General features: G+C 39.7%; 1 protein-coding gene across 3 annotated transcripts in view; it reads left to right on the forward strand.

Moving 5' to 3' along the window:
• Dmgdh (dimethylglycine dehydrogenase) overlaps positions 1 to 27,019 on the forward strand; it is a 61,308-nt gene that overhangs the window by 26,090 nt on the left and 8,199 nt on the right. For all 3 annotated transcript variants that reach the window (XM_020152012.2, XM_074077226.1, XM_074077225.1), the window contains 7 exons: positions 367 to 520; positions 2,147 to 2,312; positions 2,755 to 2,885; positions 4,049 to 4,266; positions 6,017 to 6,174; positions 8,168 to 8,227; positions 24,936 to 25,070. In XM_020152012.2, the coding sequence (XP_020007601.1) occupies positions 367 to 520; positions 2,147 to 2,312; positions 2,755 to 2,885; positions 4,049 to 4,266; positions 6,017 to 6,174; positions 8,168 to 8,227; positions 24,936 to 25,070 (1,022 nt within the window). The remainder of the gene's footprint in view (positions 1 to 366; positions 521 to 2,146; positions 2,313 to 2,754; positions 2,886 to 4,048; positions 4,267 to 6,016; positions 6,175 to 8,167; positions 8,228 to 24,935; positions 25,071 to 27,019) is intronic.

Below are 27,019 nucleotides of genomic sequence, written 5' to 3' on the forward strand. Positions count from 1 at the left end.
ACTGACTGGCAGTACCTCTGACTTCAGATGCTTTTTATTCTGTTCACTGGGGCAGGGGTAGTCAGAGACTCTAAACAGCATTGTACCTTTAAGCACAACAAGGAATATTTATGACGTTACATATTTAATGTGCACAGTGCATCACTGATTTTAAATTTTAAGTATATTTTTACCTTACCCTTTGATGATCAATGTAAGTGACAGCTTTGCTTTGTACATGAATTGTGTGCATTTGTGTCTGTACACACACATACATATGTATATGTTTCTGGATTTTCAGTCCTGCATTTTCTGTTTTCTAAATCCTTTCAAAGTATTTTGTCATTTTGATTATAAGCCACTTAATGTATCGTTTTCCTTTTTCAGTCGGCTACCCTAAGGAAGAACGATTTGCTGGGAGGCCAACTCAGCGCATCGGTGGACTCTACAAGACCCTGGAGTCTAAGTGTTCCATGGGGTTCCACGCGGGTTGGGAGCAGCCGCATTGGTTCTACAAACCAGGCCAGGACCCTCAGTACAAGTACGAGATGACTTAACCTTCCTATAGTTCTGACCAAGGGATCAGACCATGGAGCAGAGTGGAGGGCAGCAGAGAGGCGTGATTCCCCATGCCACACTACACCGCGCCCCATTCTAAGGAGCCCTGAGTGTATTTCTACAAGTTATTTTCTGGCGGTGGAGGCATTAGTCTACACATATAACATTGGCCCACAAAGGGACCAATCAGTCCTTGTGACGCCTCTTCCACTAAGCATTTACCAGCAGCTCAGAGGAACCTTCCTCACCCCCATCAAAAAACCCACATGGCTTTCCTTGGTCCCTAAAGGCTTTCTGTGGCTTAGGATACCTGGTTGAATCACATAGCATACAAGCACAAGATGGAAAGGACCTGTACTTTCTACTCAGCATGAAGTAGCTCAAAGCACCTGCTTTCTAGTGTGTGTGCACTGAGCCATGTAAATTAAGCGCACAGTTGATAAATTAGGGGAAAATGTCATTTGCTTAGTGTTTCAGGCTAAGCTAAGACAGAAAGCATGCCACCAAAATAGTTCCCTGAATTCCTGTAAAGTGCTACATGTCACTGTTGTACTTGGGATTAATAGTGATTATATGTCTATTTTCTCATGCGACTTCACAAACCAAAGGAAAACAAATAGCAAATTTAGAAGATAAAGTGGTCTTTGTATTCAAGCTGTCATTTTGCTTATTTAGATGGGTTTGATATCTATTTTAAGACCAGATCTAAGGGGTACAAAATACAGTGGAGGATCTGCTGTTGATGAACAGATTGGACTCTATAGACAGTCAGCCTAGGTTATTTGGTCACCAAATACTGGTTTGTTTTTTCCTAAGTGACTCAAATAAATGCCAGCTCTGTTCTTCACTTTGTGCTGTTTATATCTGGGTCTAACTCTCTTCTACCATTTTAATAATTAACCTACTAAAAACTCATTTTGCAGAGTTAGCACCTCACTGTGAAGTTAAAATATCATGTTAGAAGTGTACTTGGTAATGTAGAAAGGACCTTTCGTAATGAGCCAAGAGACCTTTGTTCCAGGCCAGCTCTGTCATTAACTAATGCAAAGGTCTTCAAAATCACTTGGTGCCTTTTCTCTGAAAAATGAAGATGTTAGATGAGACTCTTGCTTACTCCAGGTGTGGACCAAGGAGACTGTTAGAATGTAGGATCCCCACCCAGGCATCAGAATCTGGATTTTAACAAGTGAAAGTGATTTATATTTGCATTAATGTTTGAGAAGCACTGAAATAGATAGTGCCACCCTACCTACCAATATTCTGATTTAATTAAGCCCCCAAATGCACTCCAAGGGATTCGACTGAACAACCACGGCTGAAAACCTATGATGGGTTGTTGTCTGTGCTGTTTTTCGAATCTGAGAATACATGAATTTCTGTCTTATTTTCTAGTTAATTAATACTTCATTCACTATAAAATGGGTCAGAGGGACAGAAGAGTAACTTTAAAAGGTCAGATTCCAACATATATGTATCATTTGCATAACAGAATTGCATCTTTTTCCCTTAAAGAGGGAGTTTGTAGATGGGTAGTTTATTAAGGCATTCTTATTCTGTAACTTTTGGACAATGGATTGCAGTTGTTTTTTAACACTAAATATTGTTTCAGGCCAAGTTTTTACCGCACAAACTGGTTTGAGCCTGTGGGCTCTGAGTATAAACAGGTTATGCAAAGAGTAGGGGTGATTGACCTGTCACCATTCGGCAAGTTTAACATCAAAGGCCAAGACTCCATTAGATTGCTGGACCATCTCTTTGCAAATGTGATTCCAAAGGTAAATAGACAAGGTCCAGGATTATGACCCATTTAATTCTCCATCCTCTCATTTTTTTCTTCAAAAACCAAAATCCAGTATGTCCTTTTCCTTCACCTAATGCTGTCTGTGTGAACACTAGAACTCTTCAACTGACTGAGAATATACAAGCTAATTTTCAAATTTAAATTTTTATGGAGTAAATTATCATCCAAGGATCTAATGACTTTGCTTAATTATACCAATGGGAACTTAAAATTAACTGCAATTAAATCAAGTGTAATTTTTATGACAAGTAGTTTTAAATGATTGTTTAAGTTGAGAATTCTAAATCAATCTTGCATGCTAGTGGTAAGAGTGGGGGGTTTCATTGTTCACACTAACATTTTTATTTATATGTGTGTTAAGTGAATGCATAAGATTTAAAATTCATCCTAAAGTAGTTTTAAACTCTTTTGTTTAGGTGGGTTTTACAAATATAAATCACATGTTAACGCCCAAAGGTCAAGTGTATGCTGAGTTGACTGTTTCTCACCAGTCTCCTGGGGAGTTTCTATTAATAACAGGTTCTGGATCAGAGCTTCACGATCTCAGGTAAGTGCATACCTAGTTAAAAAAATGTGATATTAAATGTTGACCCAATCCTACCTTGAGTTTTTCTTTTACTGGTATTTGAAGAACACCTTAATTCTTCAACCTGATCGTTTTGTATGAACTTCATTGTCTTTTTAGGAAGTGTTGAAGTGAAGGCTGTCCCCCTTTGGGTTTACTGGTTCTGTTAGCTACCATTCATTGGGTGTCATCAATGTGCTAGAACCCCTTTTGGATATTACCTCAATTAAATCTCCTAATACTTTGCAAAGCATATTATTCTCATTTTCAGGGAGGGAAATTGAGTTTGGGGTAAAGTTACTTGCTCAAATCAGTTTTTGATTCTGATGCCCACACTTGACTGACTTCAGTTCTTTTTTCCCTGTATGATACTTTGTGCTTCCTGGCTCATAAGTAAATGATTGACCTGCCAAATTAAGTCTTTGTACAAACCTTTAGTTTGCTCTAAAGTCTGTAGTCTTGAGTATCCCCATAATACTTACCTAATCATTGTCTTACTCTGCCAGAGTCTCATGTTAGTTGGAAAATGATGCAAATTGTGCGCTCTAGTGTAAGATATATCGGGTGCCATCTTAGTAACTGAGTTTCACTTGTCCACACGCACACTTTATGATAGACTTGCATACTCCAGGGACTGCTCAGTAAATTATAAACTGGTCTCGTAGCTGGACCCATCAAGACTTAGAAATTGAACATTGAGTGTTTATCTTTTCCTTGTGATTGTCAAAACGATTATGCGTCTAGTGGCATGCACAGTAACCTTTAGCAACACAAGTGTGCCTCCTGTGTACAGTTATTAGAGCAAATCTGGGTTTAAATTAATTTTTGAAGACGGACTCATTAGTTTAAATGCAATAGAGCTGTCACTATTTAAAAGAACTGCATGGCAGAGCTCATTTAAATTGAAGGATCCTTCTGTGCTGTGAAAAATACCCCCCTCCAATTTTGAAGTGGGTGATTTAAAGAGAATCACTTAATATCTCAGGGACTTAGCTTCCTCAACTTTGAAAATCAAGTGATTGTATACTATGAGCCCCTGGGGACTCTGACAAATCCAGAGACAAAGCATGTGCCAAAATTAGAGAAATGTTAGCAAAATGCATTATCCAAGCCATAATTATACGATGTTTATGACTCAAATACAGATGGATTGAAGAGGCAGCAGTCAAAGGTGGCTATGATGTGCAAATTAAAAACATAACCGATGAACTTGGAGTCCTTGGAGTTGCAGGACCACTTGCAAGGAAGGTCCTTCAGAAACTGACCTCTGAAGATCTCAGTGATGATGTTTTCAAGTTTCTTCAAACCAAGTCTTTAAAGATGTCCAGCATTCCTGTCACTGCTATTAGGATTTCTTATACTGGTAAGTATTGGAAAACAACCTAGAGTAAACCTCCAAAATTTAAAAAGAGATACTACCAGAAACGGCTGTGCATACACATACACTCTCACACACACATACTCACTTTTCGTCTGTGTGACTTTAAAGGAAGATCTCTTCTGCCCAATTCTAAGATTGGGCAGAAGAAATCTCACTCAGCCTTTGGATTGGCTCCACAGATCCAATTGTTGCCCCCACCTGAAGGATAGATAGGAAAGTAGGAAAAAGATGGCTGTTGGAATATCCAGGCAGGCAGATTCTGTCTGGGGACATTTACCATGGTCTCCCAGAGATACATTCTCACTTAGGGACCATCAGGAATGTATGGAGCTTCCTATTAGACCATTGCCAGTGACCCATCTTTCCTTCCAGACTGTGTTCACGAGGAAGTCTTCATGTAGCATGTAACCCACAGAGCAGGCGTTCGAAACCAAATGCTCTCCTGTTCCCCATTGGTGCTCTGGGCTCACCCTGACTTCCTCTAAGCCTCCTTGTCTCTCGTCCCTGAAAGAGTACTTTTATCTATTTATTTATTTACTTTTTAAAAGTTATCCTATTATTGTTATACTGGAGGACATTGTGACATTTACAAAAGTTCTTATAATATATCATAGTTGAGTTCACCTCCTCCATCATTCTCCTTTATTCCTCTTCCCCCCTAGTCCTGGAATAGTTTCAACAGGTCTCATTTTTCCATTTCCATCCATGTGTACATAATATTTCTACCACATTCATCCTCCCACACTCTTTCCTCATATCCTCCCCCTCCCACTTGCATCAACTCCCAGACAGGACCTGTTTTTACCTTCCTGTTCTTCATTTTTGAAAGAAGACATTTTTGTTTAAGATAGCTATACAGAGAGTTTCATTGTGATATTTCCATGTATATATGTATTATACCCTGAATTGTTTCATCCCCTTCATTTTTCTCCTTAGTCCTCTTCTTATGGTGATTTCAGGAGGTTTAAAAATTCTATATTCATAGGAAGTACATTGACCATATTGAAAGAGTACTTTATGCCCAGGCATTCACTCAGGATGTCTCGCCCCATTCTGGTGGTATTCTGAAGAGCCTTGCTCTTCAGAACAAGGAGAATATGCAATATTAAAAGCTATAGCTCTTCCCTAGGGTTCCATTCTAACTTTTGGTGACCAGAATAAAAAATAAGCAAGACTGTTTGGGTTGGGTTTCATTTTCTTTTTATTTTTGTGCACAGTTCTAATGATGAATGAAATTTCCAAGTAGGGAAGGAATGGGAAGAAAGGGAGTTAAAAACTAGGATATCCCATGATGAAGGCAATTTGAGTAGTTCTGAAGAGATTGTATTTTTAAACCTTGTGATTCTTGGGTTGGGTGTCTAAACCTTGAGCCCTTTGTCTTGATAAAATATCCCATGCAAATTGTTCACTTAAAATCATTGTCCTGAAAATAGAAAAACTTCACTATGAAGGTGGAATGAAGGGTGGAGAGTAAGTCCTGCAGCACAGTTTTCCTGTTTCATGAGAAGAGGTGTCCTACTGCGTGGGAGTCATTTGTGAGTGCACACTAATGAATGTGCGAAATGCCTACTCCTTTGCAGGGAGGCCTTAGGGCAACTTTCTGTGACCTGGTCATTTAAAAATCAACAATGTCTGTGTCGCCTGAGTATAATTTCTCTTGTTTTTGCAAATGCATGTTAGACCCAGTGATCATTATTCTTACTGTGGTCTGGCCCCTGTGGGTTTATTTCAGGTGAACTGGGTTGGGAGCTGTACCACAGTCGAGAAGATTCTGCAGCCCTTTATGATGCTGTCATGGATGCAGGCCAGGAGGAAGGAATTGACAATTTTGGAACATATGCCATGAATGTCTTAAGACTGGAGAAAGCTTTCAGAGCCTGGGGGTCAGAGGTTTGAAATGCTAACGTCTTCATTAAAAGTTTATGTTATTGTATCTAATTTTTGCTTGAGGGATGGTTTTTAACATTGATTCTGGCTGTAAGAGATATAACACATTATCAGACAACTTTATTTTAAATTAGGGAAGAGAGTTTCCAGTTGAATGTTTAGTGGAATTCTGACATAATGTTTATTCTGCCTTATTTCCTCCTTGGTGGTGGAAAAATCCTCTCTCTGACTACAGGGAGCAGGCCTGTCCTAAGAATTGAGGATCACCTTTCAAATCCTCTTCTCCTCTGTCACGTTGTCCATCTCATTTTCTTCTTATGGTCCAGCATGTGTTGGTCTGGCCTTCCTCCACCACTAATAATGGTACCTAAGAGTTTCTATTTGTATCGTGCTTTAACCATTTACACAACATTTTCATATGCAGGATTTTATTCACCTTCTCAGCCCTCCTCGAAGTGCATATTATCATGACCCTTATTTTACGTGCAGTCACACTAGGGTCAGTGAATCCCTTGGCCTAGATTACACAGTAAGTGGCCGAACTGGCTCAAATTTCATTCTCCAATTTTATTCCCAATGTGACAGTATCAGACCACTAACTTTTCCAGATTCTCTAGTTCTTTCCTTGGAATACAGTGAGATTTTAGGTTTGAAAGATGAGATAACAGGCAGTGGTAAAAGATGACCGTCAGAGTGGGACTCTTGGGTTTAAATTTATCCTCTCCTGCATACTTGCTGTGTGACCTAACGCCCAGAACCTCAGCTTTTCTATAAAATGGAATATTATACTACAGAGTTGACATAGAAAGAGACAAGCACACAATAAAATTAAAGGGCTGGTGGTGTGGCTCAAGTGGTAAAGCACCTGCCTAGCAAGCGTAAGGTCCTGAGTTGAATCTCCAGTACTGCCAAAAAATTATTAATTTAATTTAAAAGCCAAGATTGGGAAGCAAAGGGGCCTGGAGATGGAGCTGTTAAGAGAAGCCGTGGACAGTTTTGCATGAAAAATGCTCTATGGGGCCTCAATCTACAGCTGGGCCTTCTCTGAGTCCACGTGCTTGGAGAAAACCAGGACAGCTCTGTCCCCACTCCCCAAGAAATGAAGCAGCAGAAGCAGCCTTCCGCTTTTGTATGTGCTTCTTTCCCCTGCCCCTCCTCCGGGAGCTCAGCGCCATCTTAGGCCCTGTGGTTTCCTTGCGGTGCCAGAGCGCCCTCTAGTGTTCTGACAGTGCTACCAATCTTCTCTGTGGTGTAACTTTCTTTTTTGAAAAAGTCCTGAAACTTTAAGCAGATAAAAAATAATTGGAGTAGCTCAAATTGATTAAGAAATATGAGAAAAATTATATCATGTAAAATAACCTTATTTTCATTTGGTTTATGTAAGTGCTATATTATCTTTGAAAGTTTAACTGATTTTAAGGGGGTTTTAACTAATTCTTGTACAACAAAGAGGACAGAATAGAAAAATGAAGAAACAAAAAACATTAACTTCAGATCTAATTGGGATATATTGTAATGCTTCAACCATATGTGAGAAGATTGAGATTCAACCCTAGCTTTTTCTTTTCCTTTTCAAATTGTGGAATTTATTTTCTACCATCTGTTTTTCTCTCTGTCCCCTGATTCGTGACTGATTGCAATATAAGTATATTACTTAATAACTCTCAAAACACAATTATATAAAATTATGCAAAGAACAAGAGTCTTGTTTGTGAAAGGAACATTGTGTGCTATCCTTCAGATATTTGTTTAAAAGCTCTGGAAACAAACTGTGACTTTAATTTCTAAATTTGCTAAATTCAAATGATGGTATTTGACAAAAAATTACATTTGAATTTTGGATTATAAAACTGTTTTAGAGACCAGTTCATAGTTTGCCTTCTTCAGGACCTGTATTAAAAAAAATCACAAAGTGTTCTCTCTCCTAATATATATATATATGAATGTGAAATGATTTATACTTATCCAAGATTTCAAGTATGTGTTTCTCTTTCAGATGAACTGTGATACAAATCCCTTGGAAGCTGGACTGGAATATTTTGTCAAGTTAAATAAGGTATGTTTACATTCCAAAGTGTGCTTGAAATAAATGCTAAAATTATGACACTGTTTTGTGACAAAGCCATGCTTTAAAACCTAACCAAGTGTGATAATTGGAGAAATGAGTTGAATATAAATGCTAAGCATTGCTCAGTCGCTCCATATTAATCATCTGTCAAAATCTGCTCATTTCAAACTACTCGACTATTGTTGATAGCAGTACACAGCACTTTTAACAGCAAAGTCTAAATTATGAAATAAAAAAATTGGGAAAAACTACAATGATTATCAGTCAGATTTTTGCAGACATTCCTTTTTTCTTTCTTCTTTCTTTTGGCAGTATTGGGTTTGAACTCAGGGCCTTGCACTTGCTAGGCAGACTCTCTACCACTTAAGTCACACCCTCAGTCCCTTTTGCTTTAGTTATGTTTGGGATAGGGTCTCCATTTTTGTCCAGGCTGGCCTGGATTGCGATCCTCCTATTTTATGCCTCCCACATAGCTGAGATGACAGGTGCTTACCACCACACCCAGATATTAGTTGAGGTGAGGTCTTGCTAATTGCCACCCAGCTCCCCTGGCTTTGAACCTCAGTTCTCCCAATCTCTGCCTCCAGAGTAGTTATGGATTAAAGGCACGAGCCACTGTGCTTGGCCTCACAAACATTCTTGTTGAAATTGTACCATGCATATGTTACAGTAACTCCTGGTGACCTGGAATATTAGCTAATCAAACTTCCAGCTCACTGGCTATCCCTGGATGCTCACAGTGCTGAGCGGCCGGCCCTGCCATTGTAGATAGAGCCAAGTGCCTGTTGAACGTCTTTGTATGTAACTGCTGCATCTGAATAGAAGCAAATGACACAGTTCAAATGTGTCCAGCATAAAATGGGGATTCACTGAGAAGTCAACACAGGCCCAACGAATTATAACTGTTACTAACACTGCAAAAGCCAGTGGTTCTCAGAGTGTGGTCCTCAGACTAATGGCCTCAGCCTCAGCTGTCAACTTGTTAGAAACACAAATTCTGAGGTCCAATCTTGGACCTACTCAAAGCAGAACCTCTGGGGGACTTGGGTCAACAAATCTGTGTCTTAAGAAGCCCTGCAGGGGGTTCTGGTGCATGAGGATCTGATGAGAAGCTCCGACCTCCATAGTCGTGGAAAAGCGGATCATGATGCCAGTTCACTGTCACCTAGATCATCTGTACAAGTGTCCAAATAGAAATGGGGCAACCCCATGGAGCAGTGCTAAGACTTAGGATGGAAGAACTTGGGAGAACTTGCAATCATTGGCAGGACTGAAGGATGGGGATGGCAGCTGCTACTGCCCGAGGTACTTGCTAGAATCCCCGGATTGAACGGTCCTGCTGTCAGGGCTCACAAGCTAAAGCGGGGGGCTTCCCAGCCTTGGGGATATGTGAACACATGTATATGAATCAGGCGAAGGAAACTTTTTAAATGCCCTGCAGCAGTTCCTAAATTCTGAACTGAAATAGGAACATAAAACATGTCTATTTATAGTACTAGATTTTAGGGAAAAGAACCTCCTGAAGGGTTTTAAAGGGACTATCTTTCTCATACATTTTTTTCCATGGCTTTTATTTTTATGATGTACCATCTGCCTCCAGGCCAGAGAAAGCAGGTGCTTGGGATTTGGGCAGATCCTAGCAGCAGATTGCTCCTTCTGAGAACAGAAGTCTTCGTTTGGCTGTTTGAAAAGGAAGATTCAAATGCCTGACTCTAGAAAGCACTAAAATTCTGCCCTCAGTCACCAATAGGTAGAACTGGTTGTTCTGCTTCAGTGTTTAGATATTATAGTTTGGGGATAAATGATGTCGTCATATTGAAATTGGATTTTTAAAACCCTTTTTATGATGATTAGCAGGTGTGGGTTGTGTGTTTATTAGCATTTTTAATATGATCAAATCACCAACACTCAGCTCTGAAGAAAGTTTGGTAGATACTGGTTTTGATTGATGGCATGTTTTTATGATTCTGAACTGCTTGTTCTCATTCAGGTGTCACAGTATTAATTCTTAGTGATTTTATTGGGTGAAGGTCCAAGTGACCCAAGGACCTGGGCTTAAGTAAGCAAGGCCTTTTTGATTACAGGGCTTCAGGTGGTTAGGTCATAGCCATGAGTGCTAATTCCTAAGGCAGGTGAACAGATGAACCAACTTTGTTTAGATCTTATTTGGTGGTTTCATAACAACTGTCTTTTGGCTTGTAGCAGTCTACAATGTGAAACAGGTTCCTGAAAAACTTAACATTACAGCTGAGCACCAGAGGCTCACACCTGAAATCCTTGCTACTTGGGAGGCTGAGATCAGAAGGATTAAGGTCCCTGGCCAACCCCAGGCAAAAAAGTTTGTGGGACCCCATCTCAATGGAAAAAATTGGGTGCAATGGTGTGCGCCTGACATCCCAGCAAAAGCAGGGAGGATTGTAGTCCAGGCTGGCCTGGGCAAAAAAGTGAAACCCTACCTCCAAAATAACCAGAGCAAAAAGGGCTGGAGGTGTGGCTCAAGCAATAGAGGCCTGCCTAGCAAGCAAGTTCTGAGTTCAAACCTAGTACTGCCAACCCCACCCCACCAAAAAAAAACCCCTAAGATTAAAAACTAAGGTATATAACTTCATAATTTAAGTCCTGTGTCTAAAAGAGCAAACTGTTACCACCTTCCTTTTTTTTTTTTTTTGGCAGTACTGCTTACTATGCAGGTGCTCTACCACTTGAGCCACTGTACCAGCCAGTTACCCAGATATTTAATGTACAGAAAGATATTCCCTTCAAAACCCTTTAAAAGGCTTCATATGACTTTTTAAAGAATAATCTGCAAGTCCATATTGATTTGGAAAACATGCTGTATGAAAGTAGAAACTGTAACTAATACAGAGGGATATTTATATTTGACAAAAATTGAAACACACAGAACAAAACACGCTGGAATTTTATAATTGTTTGAAATCAATTCTTTCTCTTCAAAGCAAATAGAATATTCTTCTTGACCCTTAAGTGTTTTACATAATGATTGTAGAAGCCATATTTGAAGATAGGCAGACTGTCAGAGCAGGAAGAGTCCCTGGAGATCACCTGGCAACTCCTCATTTGAGGGTGAGGAAACCTAAGCAGAGAAGGCTGAAGTGACCTGGAACAGTCACTACTTTAGCCCAGATAAAATGCAGACCTCTGGCTTCAGTGTGGCACTTTCTCACCCACCACCTTTCCAGCAGGGTCCTTTTCCATAACCCAGGAATTTCTTTTTCTGGGAACGTATACTAGAGAAGTTGTACACGCTACCTTTTATAAATGGAATCTCCCATAGTCATGTCTTTGTAGTAACTAATTCTGCTTTTTCTGGTAGGATCAGAACATTTGCTTTGCCCATTTTAGGAAGGCTGAGAGAGGAGGTGGGCCATCAGGCTTCTTAGGGTGAATTGTGTTCTTGTCTAAACCAGTAAGGAGGAAGGGAAAAGAAAAATGGAGGATTGAAGAGATCTTCCATCCCTTCACTGTTTCAGCTTCAGCCCTGGCCCTGGCTCCATGCATAAGCACCAGGTCATGTAGCAGACATTTGTTTTGCACCATTTATTCAACATCGTGCTAAGCCACAGATTAAAGACATACTTCAACTGCCTCTCAGATCCCATAAAGCTTGTAAACAAAATTTTCAGGAAGAAAAGCTGTGGGATATATTCTTAACCTTAATTCTAATATTATTCCACATGAAGAGGGTTGTCTAGCAGCTCCCAGCACTGCCATCTTGTGGAAGTGAGCCGTAGGGCCCTGAAAGTCTGTATTTGAAACCAGGTAAACGTAATCTAGTAGAGACGTTTTGAAATCCCCCAAATCCCCTTACCTGAAACAATTCGTATCATTATTCTTAATGGGATTTTTATTTGTTCCAAAAGAAGTTAACTTGGGGGTGGAGGGGAATCTGGTATTTTGTTCTACCTGGAAAGGAAGGAAATGCATCAGTCATGAGCAAGAGGAAAATGAGCTGCCCCAGCAGCTCATTCTTGGAACATTCTTGGAATGTTCCTTCTGGAATCACTGAGTCTCTGTCCATTTCTGGGATGCCCACCAAGATTCATGGAGAATTAAGTACTAAGTATAACGTGTTTAAACAGACCATATTTTTTTCCCTAAATGTTTATTCCTCTTTCCCATCTTTGCTCCCTCTTTTGAGTTTCTAACCAGTAGAAACAGCATAAAATGTAATATATATTGGCCACAAATTAGAAGACAGTTTATTCCAGAAAATACAAGGTCTTTCTGGGAGAAAATGTTATTTGAAACATAACTATCAGGTAAGCAAAAACAAAACAACTAAGGAACTGATAAAGAAGTATAGCACTTACCAACAGACCAACTACATCTTAAGTATTCAATAAAAATTAGCTAGTATTAAAAGGTCAATGTGGAAAGAAACCACTGCTCACACGCATCATGTTAGAAAGGAATTCCTAACATGGTGTGATAATGTGATAATGGTAACAGGAATCAAGGGAGCAGAATTTTCATTGACAGCCTTGGCTGGACTTTGGAATCACCTGGTATATGTTGCTTTCAAATAATATGTTGCTATAAAAAAAAATTCCAAGGTCCAGGCTGCATCCCAGCCCAATTAGAAAAGAGTTTCTGGACAGATAGGATAGCATATGCCTATAATCCCCCCAGAGGCCACAGCAGGAGGATTGCAAGTTTTAGGCCAGCCTGGGTGACATAGTGAAACCTTGTCTCAAAAAAAAAAAAAAAAAAAATCTCTGGGGCAAGGATTCAACTACCAGTTTATCAGTTTTTAATTCCCTAAGTGATTCGAGAAAAGATCAATAATGACTGCTTTAGCCAGTGGTTTTAAACAGCCAGACCATTACTATCCCAAAGAACTTCAGAAAGTTACCACTTTGAGTGGTTCTTGGTTCACAGGCCAGTAGTCAGGGTCACCTGGTGACTCCATACGCCATGCAAATTGTCAGGTGCCATCCTGGAGTCCTCAAATCTGAAACTCAAATCTGAAATGTTCTGGGAAACATCAAGCTGTTTAATTGCCCTAGGCAGTTCTGATGCAGTTGGTTTGAGACCTGCCCTCTATAGGTGTTTTTTGGTTTTGTTTTTAATGCAATGAAGATCTAAATACACTTTCTTCTTTTTTTTAACCTATGGTCCTGAGAATAAGCCCCAAAGCAGAAAAACAGGTGGACTACTTGGTACTGTTCAGTCTGTAGTGGGTTGGAAGTTAGCAGAGCTGTGACCCATTCTGGCTAGGGTACAGATTTGATGATGTGCCCCACATCTTTGGTTTTTTCTTTTAGAATTGGGCAGTAAGTGAATTTTCTTTTCTTGTGCTGGGGATCAAGCCCAAGGTCGCTCATATGCTAGGCAAGCACTTTACTACGGAGCTATAACCCCAGCCCTGAGTTTTTGGGGTTTTTTTTAAGTTACTAAATCCTAGCTGTGTGGCCCAAGGAAGCCATTTAACTTCATTTTGCATCTGACATTTCTAATTTGCAAAATGAAGGCTCCTTTTGAAAGTCTAAAATTCTGTGAAATACCACTTAGCACAGTGGTTGAAGACATTGGTATCACATTATCTTTATGAGACATAAAACTGTGTAATTTTAATTAAGCCATCCTGAGTGAGTGTCTTACCCATTTTCATTGCTGAGTGATAAGGGAAAGAGAAAGGGAAAAGGGGTTAAACCTAGGTTGATTATAGTTTATCATTCCTAAAACACCTGTCAGAATATATTAAACTAACAGCTATTGAATCATTACCCTCCTATCCAATTTCCATTATGAAACAATAATTTATTTCTGTCCTAAAAGCTGAAGTGTGTTATTAGCTAAATGCTTTAAAATTTGGAAATTCATGGAAATCCAGGTTTCAGAATAAACTGATGTAATTTTAGACTGCTTTTATTTTATTCGTATTATTTTATCAGCATAATTGAACATACAATAAAGTGAGATATCTAAAGTAAACAATTTAATACATACATACCAATGAAACAATCACTACAGTGAAGACAGTGGGCATGCCCCTCACCCGCAGAGGCTATTCACCCCCTGGTAATCCTCACCTCCCAACCCCCTACTGCCCCTTCTCCCAGGCAACCATTTATCTGCCTCTGTCACTGTAGATTTCAGTTTTTTAAATTGATATGTAATTGTACATTTTTATGGGGCATAGGGGGACATTTCAATGTGATGGTTGAATATTTAAAGGTCTAGAGTTTTGTTGTTTTGTATTTTTGGGTTTTTTGGCAGTACTGGGATTTGAACTCAGGGCCTTGTGCTTACTAGACAGGTGCTGTACCACTTGAGCCACTCCCCCAAAGATAGCCTTTGTGTATCTATCTATTACTCGTATCTCTTCTTTTGTAAAGTATCTGTCAAATCTCTTACCCATTTTTAATTGGGTTTGTTTTCTTGTTACGGGGTTTTTCAAATCCTTTATATATTCTGTGTTTTTATTAGGTATAAGCTCTGAAAATATTTTTTCCAGTCTGTGCTTTCTCTTTTCATTTGTCTAATAGTATCTTGCAAAGAGCAAACATTTTTAAATTTTAAACAAGTCTTTGTTAACTTTGCTCTTTCATGGATCATGTTTTGGGGTTCGTTTCTAAGAAACGTGGGTTTAATCCAAAGCCACATTACTCTCCTGTTTTGTTCTAGAAATTTTACCTTACATTTTACATTTAGGTCTAGGATCCATTTTGAGCTAGTTTTTGTATATGGTGTGAGGTGTTGGGCGGAGTTTCTGTTTTTTGCATGTGGAAATTCAGTTGTTTCCAGCATTCAGTTTGTTGAAGAGACAACATCACATACCTCACTGTCTTCACACTTCTGTCAGGAGTCAGCTGTGCATGTGCTTTTGGTCCTATTTTTAAACTCGATTGTGTTCCATTCATGTTTGTCTTTCTTGAAGCTGATACTACCCCATCTCAATTACTATAGTTTTTTTTTTCTTTTATTATTCATATGTGCATACAAGGCTTGGGTCATTTTACCCCCCTGCCCCCACCCCCTCCCTTACCACCCACTCCGCCCCCCACCCCCTCAATACCCAGCAGAAACTATTTTGCCCTTATCTCTAATTTTGTTGTAGAGAGAGTATAAGCAATAATAGGAAGGAACAAGGGTTTTTGCTGGTTGAGATAAGGATAGCTATACAGGTATTGACTCACATTGATTTCCTGTGCATGTGTGTTACCTTCTAGGTTAATTCTTTTTGATCCAACCTTTTCTCTAGCTCCTGGTCCCCTTCTCCTATTGGCCTCAGTTGCTTTTAAGGTATCTGCTTTAGTTTCTCTGCGTTAAGGGCAACAAATGCTAGCTAATTTTTTAGGTGTCTTACCTATCCTCACCCCTCCCTTGTGTGCTCTCGCTTTTATCATGTGCTCAAAGTCCAATCCCATTGTTGTGTTTGCCCTTGATCTAATGTCCGCATATGAGGGAGAACATACCATTTTTGGTCTTTTGGGCCAGGCTAACCTCACTCAGAATGATGTTCTCCAATTCCATCCATTTACCAGCAAATGATAACACTTCATTCTTCATGGCTGCATAAAATTCCATTGTGTATAGATACCACATTTTCTTAATCCATTCATCAGTGGTGGGGCATCTTGGCTGTTTCCATAACTTGGCTATTGTGAATAGTGCCGCAATAAACATGGGTGTGCAGGTGCCTCTGGAGTAACCTGTGTCACAGTCTTTTGGGTATATCCCCAAGAGTGGTATTGCTGGATCAAATGGTAGATCGATGTCTAGCTTTTTAAGTAGCCTCCAAATTTTTTTCCAGAGTGGTTGTACTAGTTTACATTTCCACAAACAGTGTACGAGGGTTCCTTTTTCCCCGCATCCTCGCCAATACCTGTTGTTGGTGGTGTTGCTGATGATGGCTATTCTAACAGGGGTGAGGTGGAATCTTAGCGTGGTTTTAATTTGCATTTCCTTTATTGCTAGAGACAGTGAGCATTTTTTCATGTGTTTTTTGGCCATTTGAATTTCTTCTTTTGAGAAAGTTCTGTTTAGTTCACTTGCCCATTTCTTTATTGGTTCATTAGTTTTGGGAGAATTTAGTTTTTTAAGTTCCCTATATATTCTGGTTATCAGTCCTTTGTCTGATGTCTAGTTGGCAAATATTTTCTCCCACTCTGTGGGTGTTCTCTTCAGTTTAGAGTCTATTTCTTTTGATGAACAGAAGCTTTTTTGCTTTATGAGGTTCCATTTATCTATGCTATCTCTTAGTTGCTGTGCTGATGGGGTTTCATTGAGAAAGTTCTTACCTATACCTACTAACTCCAGAGTATTTCCTACTCTTTCCTGTATCAACTTTAGAGTTTGGGGTCTGATATTAAGATCCTTGATCCATTTTGAGTTAATCTTGGTATAGGGTGATATACATGGATCTAGTTTCAGTTTTTTGCAGACTGCTAACCAGTTTTCCCAGCAGTTTTTGTTGAAGAGGCTGCTATTTCTCCATCGTATATTTTTAGCTCCTTTGTCAAAGACAAGTTGATTATAGTTGTGTGGGTTCATATCTGGGTCCTCTATTCTGTTCCACTGGTCTTCATGTCTGTTTTTGTGCCAGTACCATGCTGTTTTTATTGTTATTGCTTTGTAATGTAGTTTGAAGTCAGGTCAATTACTATAGTTTAAGTCAGATTATGATAGCCCTAAAACTTTGTTCTTCTTTTTAAAAATTGTTTTGGCTAGGTCCTTTGTATTTTCCACAAATTTTAAAATCAGTTTGTCAATTAATACAAAAGTACCTGTTGGGATTCTGATTAGAACTGTGTTGTATCAACAGGTCAGTCAACTCTCTCACCTCATGAACTAGCAGTATCTAGTATCTGAGAGAGCTACTTAGCTCTCTCAGACATGCTTTGTAGTTTCAGTGTACAGGTCCTGTACAACTTTCTACAGATTTATTCTGAAGTACTTCATATTTCAATACTATTGTAGATAGCATTTTTAGTTTCAATTGTCAATTGTTTATTGCTAATATATAGAAATATAATTGGCTTTGGATATTGATCTTATATTCTACAACCTTTGTAAATCCTCTTAGTTCTGGTAGCTTTTTGGAGATTCCTTTGGATTTTCTACATGAACAATCGTGTAAAACTAAAGCTTTTCTTTGTCTTTTCTAATCTGAATGTCTTTCATTTCTTTTTCTTGTCTTATTGTATTGGCTAATGCCCCCACTGGTTGAATCTTCAACAAAGTTGAACTGAAGTGGTGATAGCAAATGTCCTGACCTTGTTCCTGGTCTTAGGGGGGAAGCATTCAGTCTTTCATCATTCAGTCTGATGTTAGTTGTAGGTTTTTCATTAATGCTGGTCAGGCTGAAGACATTTCCCTCTATTCTTAGTGCTAAATGTGTTTTGAATCAGGAATAAATATTGTATTTTATAAATGCTTTTTCTGCATCTACTGAGAATGATATTTTTTTCTTTGGCATAAGAAAAATTACATTTATTAATTTTCTAATGTTAAGCCTTTCACTTGGGGGATAAAATTAACTAAGTAATTATTAATACATATTGTTGGATTTTATTAGGTAATTTTAAAAGAAATTTTACAGATATTTCCTTATGAGACTTAGCACTTCCAGTTATTTTATTTATTTATTTTCATCTTTTCCTTTTGAACAGAATCTAAGTTTGTTGAGTATAGGTTCTAGCAATATAAAATACATTGATCATTTTATCCTCACCTACCTCAGAGCTGGCACATGACAGATGCCCTGTAAACATTTTGTTGCTGAAAGAGTGTCAAGAGGTGCTAGAGAAGTACTTTTACCTCACCAGGAAGGGATTTTCTACCTGCCAGTCTAGGGAATTGGTCCTGGAGACATTGGGGAATGACTGAAGGATTTTGAGTAAGAAGTGACATGCTGGTGATGGAAAACAGATTAAAAGTAAATCTGGTGGCTGGAAGACCATTTCCCCAATTATTGAAGAAATCCGGTGGAGAAAAGAAGAAAACTTCAACTAAAACAGTGGCTGTAGGTAGAGAAGAAAAATATGTAAGTAGGCAGAATGGAGAGCACGTGAGGGACTCTGCATGGGAGCTGGTGGAGAGGAGAATGCAGGGCCCTTTTAGTGACCTAGGAAACCCAGACAGACAGGTGTGGGTGTGATTGGGAGGATTTGTGGGGCTGGAGGGTTGTAGGATAAACTAGTGGGAGGTCCTAGAAGACAGCTGAGCATGTCTACTCTGGAAGTATGGATCTGGATTCTTCATATCTAGGTGATAATTAAAGCCAGGGGAGTGTTGGGAACCCCTTTATCTATAGCCCTCTGTATGTCTGTCTGTCATTGTGTTTATCATAATCCATGTTCCTGGCTGCCTCCTGAGCTGGACCATGAGTTCTCTAAGGAATCCTGTCCTCAGAGCACTGGGTCTGATCTCCAATGAGGGCTTCGTAAATGCTGGTTGAGGAGTTCAGTTGTTCTGCTATTCTGTAGTTCCAAGACTAAACAAGCTGCTTCATCTATAAGCACTTTTGCTTTCTCACCTGTACGATGAAGAAAACTCTCACCATAAAAACTTGTTGTAAGTCTTAGGTGAGATAAACAACATTTGGAACCTTACTAAGTGTTAGTTCCTTCCTATCTGACTTAATGAAATCTAAACACATCATTTAGGGGGAAAGCAGCTGTTCAGAAAGTCCTTTCGGTTTTTTGAAGATCCCAGCAAGGAAGATCTCAGGTTCCTATTGAGGCTCATTTCTTCATGCTTTTCTTACTTCCTTTCATCATTATTTATGTGCATCTAGGCATAAGTACTACTTGAAACACTAGTGGGTACTTTCTTTTCACTCTAGCCCAGGAAGAGAGAAAAACTGCTGTCATCCCTCCAGATGTGTGGGTGATTGGCTCCTGGCCCTCCCCCATGCATATCTGCAGATGCTCAAGTCCCTGATGTAAGATGGTGGAGTGTCTGCTTATAACCTGTGCACATCCTCCTGCATCTCTAGATTACTTATAACACCTAATATAAGTACCATGTAAATAGATGTTATATTATTTAGGGAATAACAAGGAAATTGTTTGTACAACTCCAGTATAGGTATGATTTTTTTCTGAATATTTTCTTTTTTAAATTTTTTGAGACAGGGTTTCATTACATAGCCCAAATTCAAAATCTTCCTGTCTCAGTCTCCTGAGTGCTGGGGTTATAGGCATGTACTACCATACCTGGCTCTCTTCTGAATCTTTTAAATCTGTGATGGGTTGAATTTACAAATGCAGAACCTAAGCATACTGAACGTCAGCTGTATTGTGAAAACTCTATATTTTAATTGTTGCTCAAAGAGTTAAACAACAAAAAAAATTGAGTCTACTAGCCAGGTGCACCGGCTCATGCCTGTAAGCCCAACTCCTGAGTGGGAGACAGAGATATGGAGGATCATGGTTTGAGGCCAGGCCTGGCAAAACACTTGTGAGACTTCATCTCAACAAATAAGCTGGGAGTGGTGGTATGCTTCTATAATCCCAGCTAGGCAGGAAGCCAAGGTAGGAGAATTAGAGTCTGTGGCCAGTCCCAAGTCAAAACATGAGACCCTACCTGAAAAAAGAACCTAAAAGTAAGAAGGGTTTGGGCTGTGCTCAAGAAGTAGAGGACCTGCCCAGCAAATGCAAGGTCTTGCGATGAAACCCCAGGACTGAGAACAGAACAAACAAAAACTCTACTGAAAGTCATAGAACATATGTAATGGGAGCTGTTTTAGTTTTGAAAAATCTACTTTGGTTTGAATGCTAATTAATCTGATTATTGATGTGGCTTAGGCACACTTTAAATATTTTCTGCAGGTTTCTATTTTATTCCCTCCTGTCTTGTGTTAATAAGTTCCCCTTTCTAGTTACATTAAGGACTTTTTCAAAGAAGGAATTCTTACCTCTAGTAATTTGGGTTAGGAAAATGCTAGATGAGTTCTATCTTTTAGATCGCTAAGGGAAGAGAAGGAAACTACCTATATGTGGGAGTGTTTGTTTTCCAGCCTTTAGTTACTAAAGTAGTAATTTAACATTTTGCCACCAAAGAGTTGCCAAAATTGCGGTGGCTCAGAACTTACATGCAGTGTTAAGGAGTTCAGCCTAGCAGACGTGGTTGGGAAGCCTGGGGTTTGGTGCTAATTCACTTTGTCTCTGCAGATTACACCCTCACCTTTGCTGAGCCTGACTGTTCTTAAATGAAAAATGAGACTTGGTCTAAGCCTTTTGCTTGCTAAAGACTTCTGTGGCTCCGATTCTGTGAATAGGAAAGGAACAGTGCTGTGATTTGTCTTGATGGGGTGGGGCTAAATCGGTCATGCCCCCAAACCAATGAACCCAGTGTACGGCCTCTCGGTGTTGTTGAGACACAAGGTAGTGAGCAATGACCAAAGGAAGGTGAGATTACACAGACTGTAGGCTAGCAGTGGCTATATGCTTCACAAAAGGATTCCCATCACAAATGTTTTATTTTATATTTATTTGTTACTATTATTTACTTTGGTAGGACTGGGCTTTGAACTCAGGGCTTCACACTTGAAAAGCAGGTACTTTACCACTTGAGCCACACCTCCAGTCCATTTTGCTTTGGTTATTTTGGAGATGGGCATCTCAAGAACTACTTGCCTGGGCTGGTCTCAAACCTCGATCTTCCTCATCTCAGCATCCCAAGTAGCTGAGATTACAGGTGTCAGCCATAAGTGGCTGGCTAGGATTGTTTTAAATGATGATCCAAAGCTGGCTATAAATGAGAAGCTTTTAAGAAGTATTGAGGGACAGTGGCAGAAGTCTGTCACCTGGATTTGCACCCCCCACTCTGCTAGTAGCTGATGACCAGCTCTTCAGTGCTGAACCTGATTTCTTTCTTTTTTTGATGGGACTAGGGTTTGAACTCAGGGCTCCACACTTGCAAAGCAGGCACTCTACCACTTGAGCACAGCTGCAGTCCATTTTGCTCTAGTTATTTTGGAGATGGGGGTCTCATAAACTATTTGCCTGGGCTGGTTTCCAACAGCAGTCCTCCTGGCCACAGACTCCCAAGTAGCTAGGACTATAGGCATGAGCCATGGGTGCCCACTATGATTTCTCAAGGTGGCTTGATTTTGACTCGGGAGGTTACACTGATTCTCCCTGTGTTCAGAATTTTGATATTTAAGTTAAAAGGACCTTTGTCCAAAAAATTAAATCAGTCTGATGACTTCCTTGATTTTCTGATGGCATTTTACTCCACATAATGGAAAAGAAAAGGCCATGACTATGTTTTGAACATCTGTCCACTGGTCTATATGTTACTCCCCATGCATGTGTTGGATGCCTCCTCCACCTGCTGCTGTCAAATGCGACTTTCTGTCCTGCAAAATCTCCATCTCCCTGGGAGTCACCCCTCAAAATACACCGATTTATTTCATTTACACCAGCTTTTAGGTAATATGCACACCTTTAATGGGGCTAATAAGAGATGAGTAATTGCTTTTCACTTAAACTCTACTTAATCCATGCGTGTGGATGTTTATTCAGTATGCATTGCAGGTGGCTGTTTTAGTGGCTCTTATTGCTATTTAAAGTTAATAAATTAAGAAAGTACCACCCAAGGCTATTTTTAAGCTATAGTCTTAGTGCCCTGGAAATGCGTACATTGCTCAAAGACATTAACTGCTATTTATATAGTTAATTGGTAATGACTCATTAAAGAAATGTATTTCTGTTCATGGGTCATTCTGAAAGCACCAATTTAATTACAGCATGACCCTCAGACACATTTTCTTTTTAAATTTATTTTTATTATCATACTATTGTACTCAGGGTACGTTGTGACATTTGCAAAAGTGCTTACAATGTATTATAGTTGAATTCATCCCCTCCATCATTCTCCCTTATCCCCCCAACTCGCACATTCAACACGTCTCATTTTTCCATTTTCACACATGAGTACATAATATTCCCACCATGTTCACCCTCCTACACCCTCTCCTTATATCCTCCCCACATTTGCTTCCCATGGATAATTAGTAACTATGGATAGAGTAGTGTCTACAATCTGGGGAGGCCCAGGAATGTGAGGGAGAGGCACCATCACCCCATTTAAATCTTCTGAGTTAGGGACCCAGCTAGTATAAGAAAAGGGGACGGGGCAAGGGGCCTCTCTGTGCTGTAGGTGGTCCTGTAGGTGTGCTGTTATCAGAGTATTGTTTTCACTCATGTCTGAGGATAATATAGCTCGCAAGATCACTTCCCAATTCAGATATGAGGTATAGATGTCAAATCTCATTAGTATTGACCTTCAGTTTGCTTGCATTCTGCCTCCACACATCAGATGCTGTCTGTGTTTTAATTTACAACACACTTGTGATGCTTACACTCTCATAGGACACACAGAGCACCCATGAGCGACCTTTCAAAATTGGTATTGCTGATTGATATGCCATCAGGTGTCATGTTCCACCATGTTTTCAGTCATCTCAAATTATTCTTTTTCCCCTCTGCTTTGTTGAAACATTGAGGAGATAGAATAACCTCGGGACTGGGCACAGTGTCACAAGAAGGGAAGGGAGTCCCTTTCCCCAGGGGCCTCCCTGAACCTACAAGACAGTGTTCTCCTAAGCTTTGAGCACTGCATGCCTAACAAGTAACCGAGGAGCAGCAAAGGCTTAGCAACAGATAAGTACATGGTTGGGAGGAAGTTCCTTAATGGGGACTACCAAAGACCTTCAAGACCTAACCAAGAAGATTCAGATTCCCTGATAGGAGGTGAGGAACAATTTAGGATTTGCCGGCCTTCTACAAGTCACACTTTTTAAAGTGCTAGCCGCACAGTCAGGCATGAGAATATTTTTTTTTAAATTGTAATTACTGGCTCATATGTAGACAAGGACTCTAAAGACCCTGTCTTCATTCATCTATTATAGCAAGTCTCCTTTTAAAAAGATAATAAAAAATTTGTTATTGGCATAGAGCTCTCTCTGTATGTAGATACACATATTTTAACTACAACAAACTTTGGTTCATTATGAGTTTTTATCATGAATTTACCTTATGTATGAATTCAAAAAGATCAAGGGCTTTCTGTGGTTCCCACCCATTAGTCTTATATGAAGTAACAAGGGTCCCAGTCTTCTTTATGTTTTTGTACTCTGGCTTCATAGTAAAGCTTTGTAGTTGGTCCTCACCATCTGAGTCACACTGGGGAAGGAGAGAGAATTGGACTTGCATTTTGAACAATTATATTAACCTTGGCTAATGGCAGCTTTCTTTAGCTTCCCGCTAATTTAAAGTCGGGATATCCAAAGAAATTGAACTGTCATGGGCTCATACTAGATTCTCCACATCAATAAAGGAGTGCACTGGGGTGTTGGGTAGAGAGCACATGAGGACCTGTCCTGCTGCTTGAGAGGTCATGGGAGTTCATGGTACTCAGTCCTAAATCCTAAGTGTTTCAGGTGCAGCGAGATTTGTATAAATCCTAAATGGTGGTGGTGGAGGACATCTTTGGCATGAAAACATCATTTCTTTTCCTCTTACAGCCAATAGAGAAATTAAAGTTTGTGGGTTTTTTAAAATTTTTTTATTTCAAAGACTAGTTAGTCTGTATACAACAACTGCTTTGAGAATCTTATTTTTATTTTAATCTCTAGTTTCATTCAGCAGTACACTTTGTGTATCACAAATTCCCCTTTCGTCCCATAAGATACTAGATGCCTGTCTGGGTTCATTATGTAGAAGACTGACCTTATTTTCCCACCTGGAGGTCAGCCCTCTCTCTTGGGGCCCCTCCCTGCTCTTAGACTCTGACCAGTCATCTCATTTAACAAGTGTCCCCTGGCATTCTGGCTGGTGTAACTGTGTCTCCCGGTTCCCCTGAGGAGTCATTGCTCTCTCTGTCCCACCCAGTTGTGAGGACAATGGAAAGGTCTTTAGGCTTGCCTGATTCTTATTTCTTTTAACACATAAGAATGGATTCAAGGTTATCTCCATCCCAATGTGACTTACTCTCACTGCATGGGGATAACCCTGAGTGTGCCCATGGGAGTGTATTAGCAACAGGAATGTCATCTGTCATGCGTTGCATGGAAGAAGAGAAAAGGTTGAAAAGTGGAGTGTCCCAGAATAAGCTCTTTGTTCAAAATGCCTGCGTTTGACTCATTTTGTAAGCCACACAGGGCCTACCATGATGCCTCACAAATAACAGGGACTCCATAAATGTTTCTTGATGGAACTAATGAATGTAACCCAATAGATTAATAGATCCCGCTGTTTCATCATTCTGAAGAAGGAAAATAAAATATAGCACTTTGGGGTTGTTGTAACATCACTTGACCAAAAAAAGGTGCATTTTCTTCTTGTAGAAAACTTTCAACAGATAAAAAGTGAGTTGCATTTTGCACACTGACAACCTGTACCACTGGCCAGACCCAGCAAACACAAGGGTCACTTTCCTAACCCATGATCACTACAGTGCCTTATGTTTTTCTGTCTAGGTGGTGCTGGTAAAAATGTCATCACAAGCTATTACCCTAAATCTCACATATTCTGAAGGAATAGGCGCTGATCCTGTCATTTGAGGACTACAAAATATTTGTCTAGACGTTTGAGCCAATCTGTATTTTTATTTAATGTGGAATTGGCGAGAAAATAACAAAGACAAATTCAAATGCTTGCATCTCTAACCTTGTCACAGTGTCTGAACATTCATTCATCATCATTATCTTGAATTCTTACAGCCAGCAGACTTCATAGGAAAGCAAGCACTGAAACAGATTAAAGCCAAGGGGCTGAGACGGAGGCTGGTCTGCCTCACCTTGGCAACGGAGGATGTGGACCCAGAGGGAAATGAGAGCATCTGGTACAAGGGCAAGGTGAGCGCTGAGGACCTCGTTGCCAGGGCCACCATGTCATCTGCTGAAACTCTCCTTAGAGGCTTTTTATTCTAATTTATTTCCTTACTCAAAGGCAGATACACTTGATTTCTGAGCTACATTCAAGAAACAGAAAGTAATTAACTGAAAGGAAGATGAAATGCTGCTTATTTTTGAAAACATAAGATTCTGTATGTTTTGTTTTAAAAGAATAAACCTGAAAGAGTACTGGGGGGGGTGAATATGATAAAGTACATTAGGTGCATATATGGAAATGTCACGAGGAAACCTCTTACTATGTATAATTTAATAGACACCAAAAAGAAAAGAATAAACCCAAGGACTTGAAAAGTGTTGGACAACTGGGTAAGTATGAATGAGAGAATAGAACCATCAATGTGTTCACCACATCCATACCTGTGGATGCAAAATATGGAGTCTATAAAGGATCTGGCATTGTGAGTTAGTTCTCAGGGATCTTTCAGAAGAGGGAAACTAGCATATTTGCAGAAAAAGAATTCCAAATGAAAACATCTGTGGCCATGGGGTTGAGCCTTGGAAAGTGAAGTGAAAAGTGGCCACTCTTCATTTTTTTCTTTCACTATTTTCACTCTTTAGAAAAAGTGAAATTTTCCCCATTTGAAATGAGGCATTCTCTCTGTCTGCAATAAAACCAGGGTCTGTCAGGTGACTTATCCAGGGAACTTCATTTCCTCTACATTTACGACTATTTGTAAAACCCAGTTTGGTTCAGCATCTAGATGGCTCTCAGCTGGTGTCACCAGGCAGGCACAGAGAATTCAAAGCTTGTCTAAGAAGCTGTTCCATTTTAAGAAGAGTCAGTTTTGTCAGTTCCCAATACTCTGAGATTCCAAATCTGGGCTTTTTTACTCACTTACTGTTTTTTATTTTCTCTCTCAGTGAGAAGTTGCTAGAGGTGGGGAACCCTGTAGTATCAGATCACAATCTTTGAATTACTAAAAAAAAAAATGCACCTGATCTAAGGCATTGGCTATCTGACATAGAGTTAACATCTGTTCAGTTCCTACTGTAGGCCAGATGTTTTCATGTTCTTTCTCATTCACTTTTGCCACCTCCCTATCAGATATGTAGGACCATTTCTATTTGAAAGATGAGGCTCTGGGACTCAGAGAGGTTAAGTAAAGACCTTGAGTTTACACAGCTAGTTACTGAGGTTGCTGATTTCAAACCCAGGTATTCTTGGGCTTTGATTTCTTGTCCTTTCTTCTAAGGCATGCTGGATACTCCAGTTTGTTCTTATTTCTGTCCTTCTGATGTTGTCCTATAGTCTATTTTATTTTATTAAAAATATTTTTTTGGCAGTACTGGGGGTTGAACTCAAGGTCTCATGCTTGCTAGGCAAGCACTCTATCACTTAGCCACATTGCCAAACCCGTTTTGCTTTAGTTATTTTTCAGATGGAGTCTTGTGCTTGTATGCTCAGGACCAAACTCAGACCTCAGTCCTCCTACCTATGTCTCACTTTTTTTTTTTGGCCTGGGTTTGCCTTGAACCACAATCTTCCTATCTCCACCTCCCCGTAGCTGGGGTTATAAGCATGAGTCACTGCATGCAGTCATCTTTAGAACTTAATTCAATATCCACAGTTTTTGTACATCTCAGCAGTAGGTAGATGTTATCAAACACTGTGAAGCCAACAGAATTTTTTCAGATCTCGAGTTACTTTTCCTTTCTATCATTCTTCACAAGCCACCCTTCACTTACTGCTTAAATTGGACTCACCTTGCTCTTCTGTTTGAATTCTTCCTACTTTCCTCACTGTTTTTCCTTCCCGTACCCTTCTGTATCTCTGGTTCAGTCTCCTTTCTTAATATATGTACTTCCTAGCCTAGGGTGGCAGTGCATACCTGTAGTCCCAGCACTAGACTTTCAGGCCAGCCTGAATCACATAGCGAGACCCTGTTCTT

The sequence above is a fragment of the Castor canadensis genome, chromosome 6 (assembly GCF_047511655.1).
Source record: "Castor canadensis chromosome 6, mCasCan1.hap1v2, whole genome shotgun sequence".
NCBI lineage: Eukaryota > Metazoa > Chordata > Mammalia > Rodentia > Castoridae > Castor > Castor canadensis.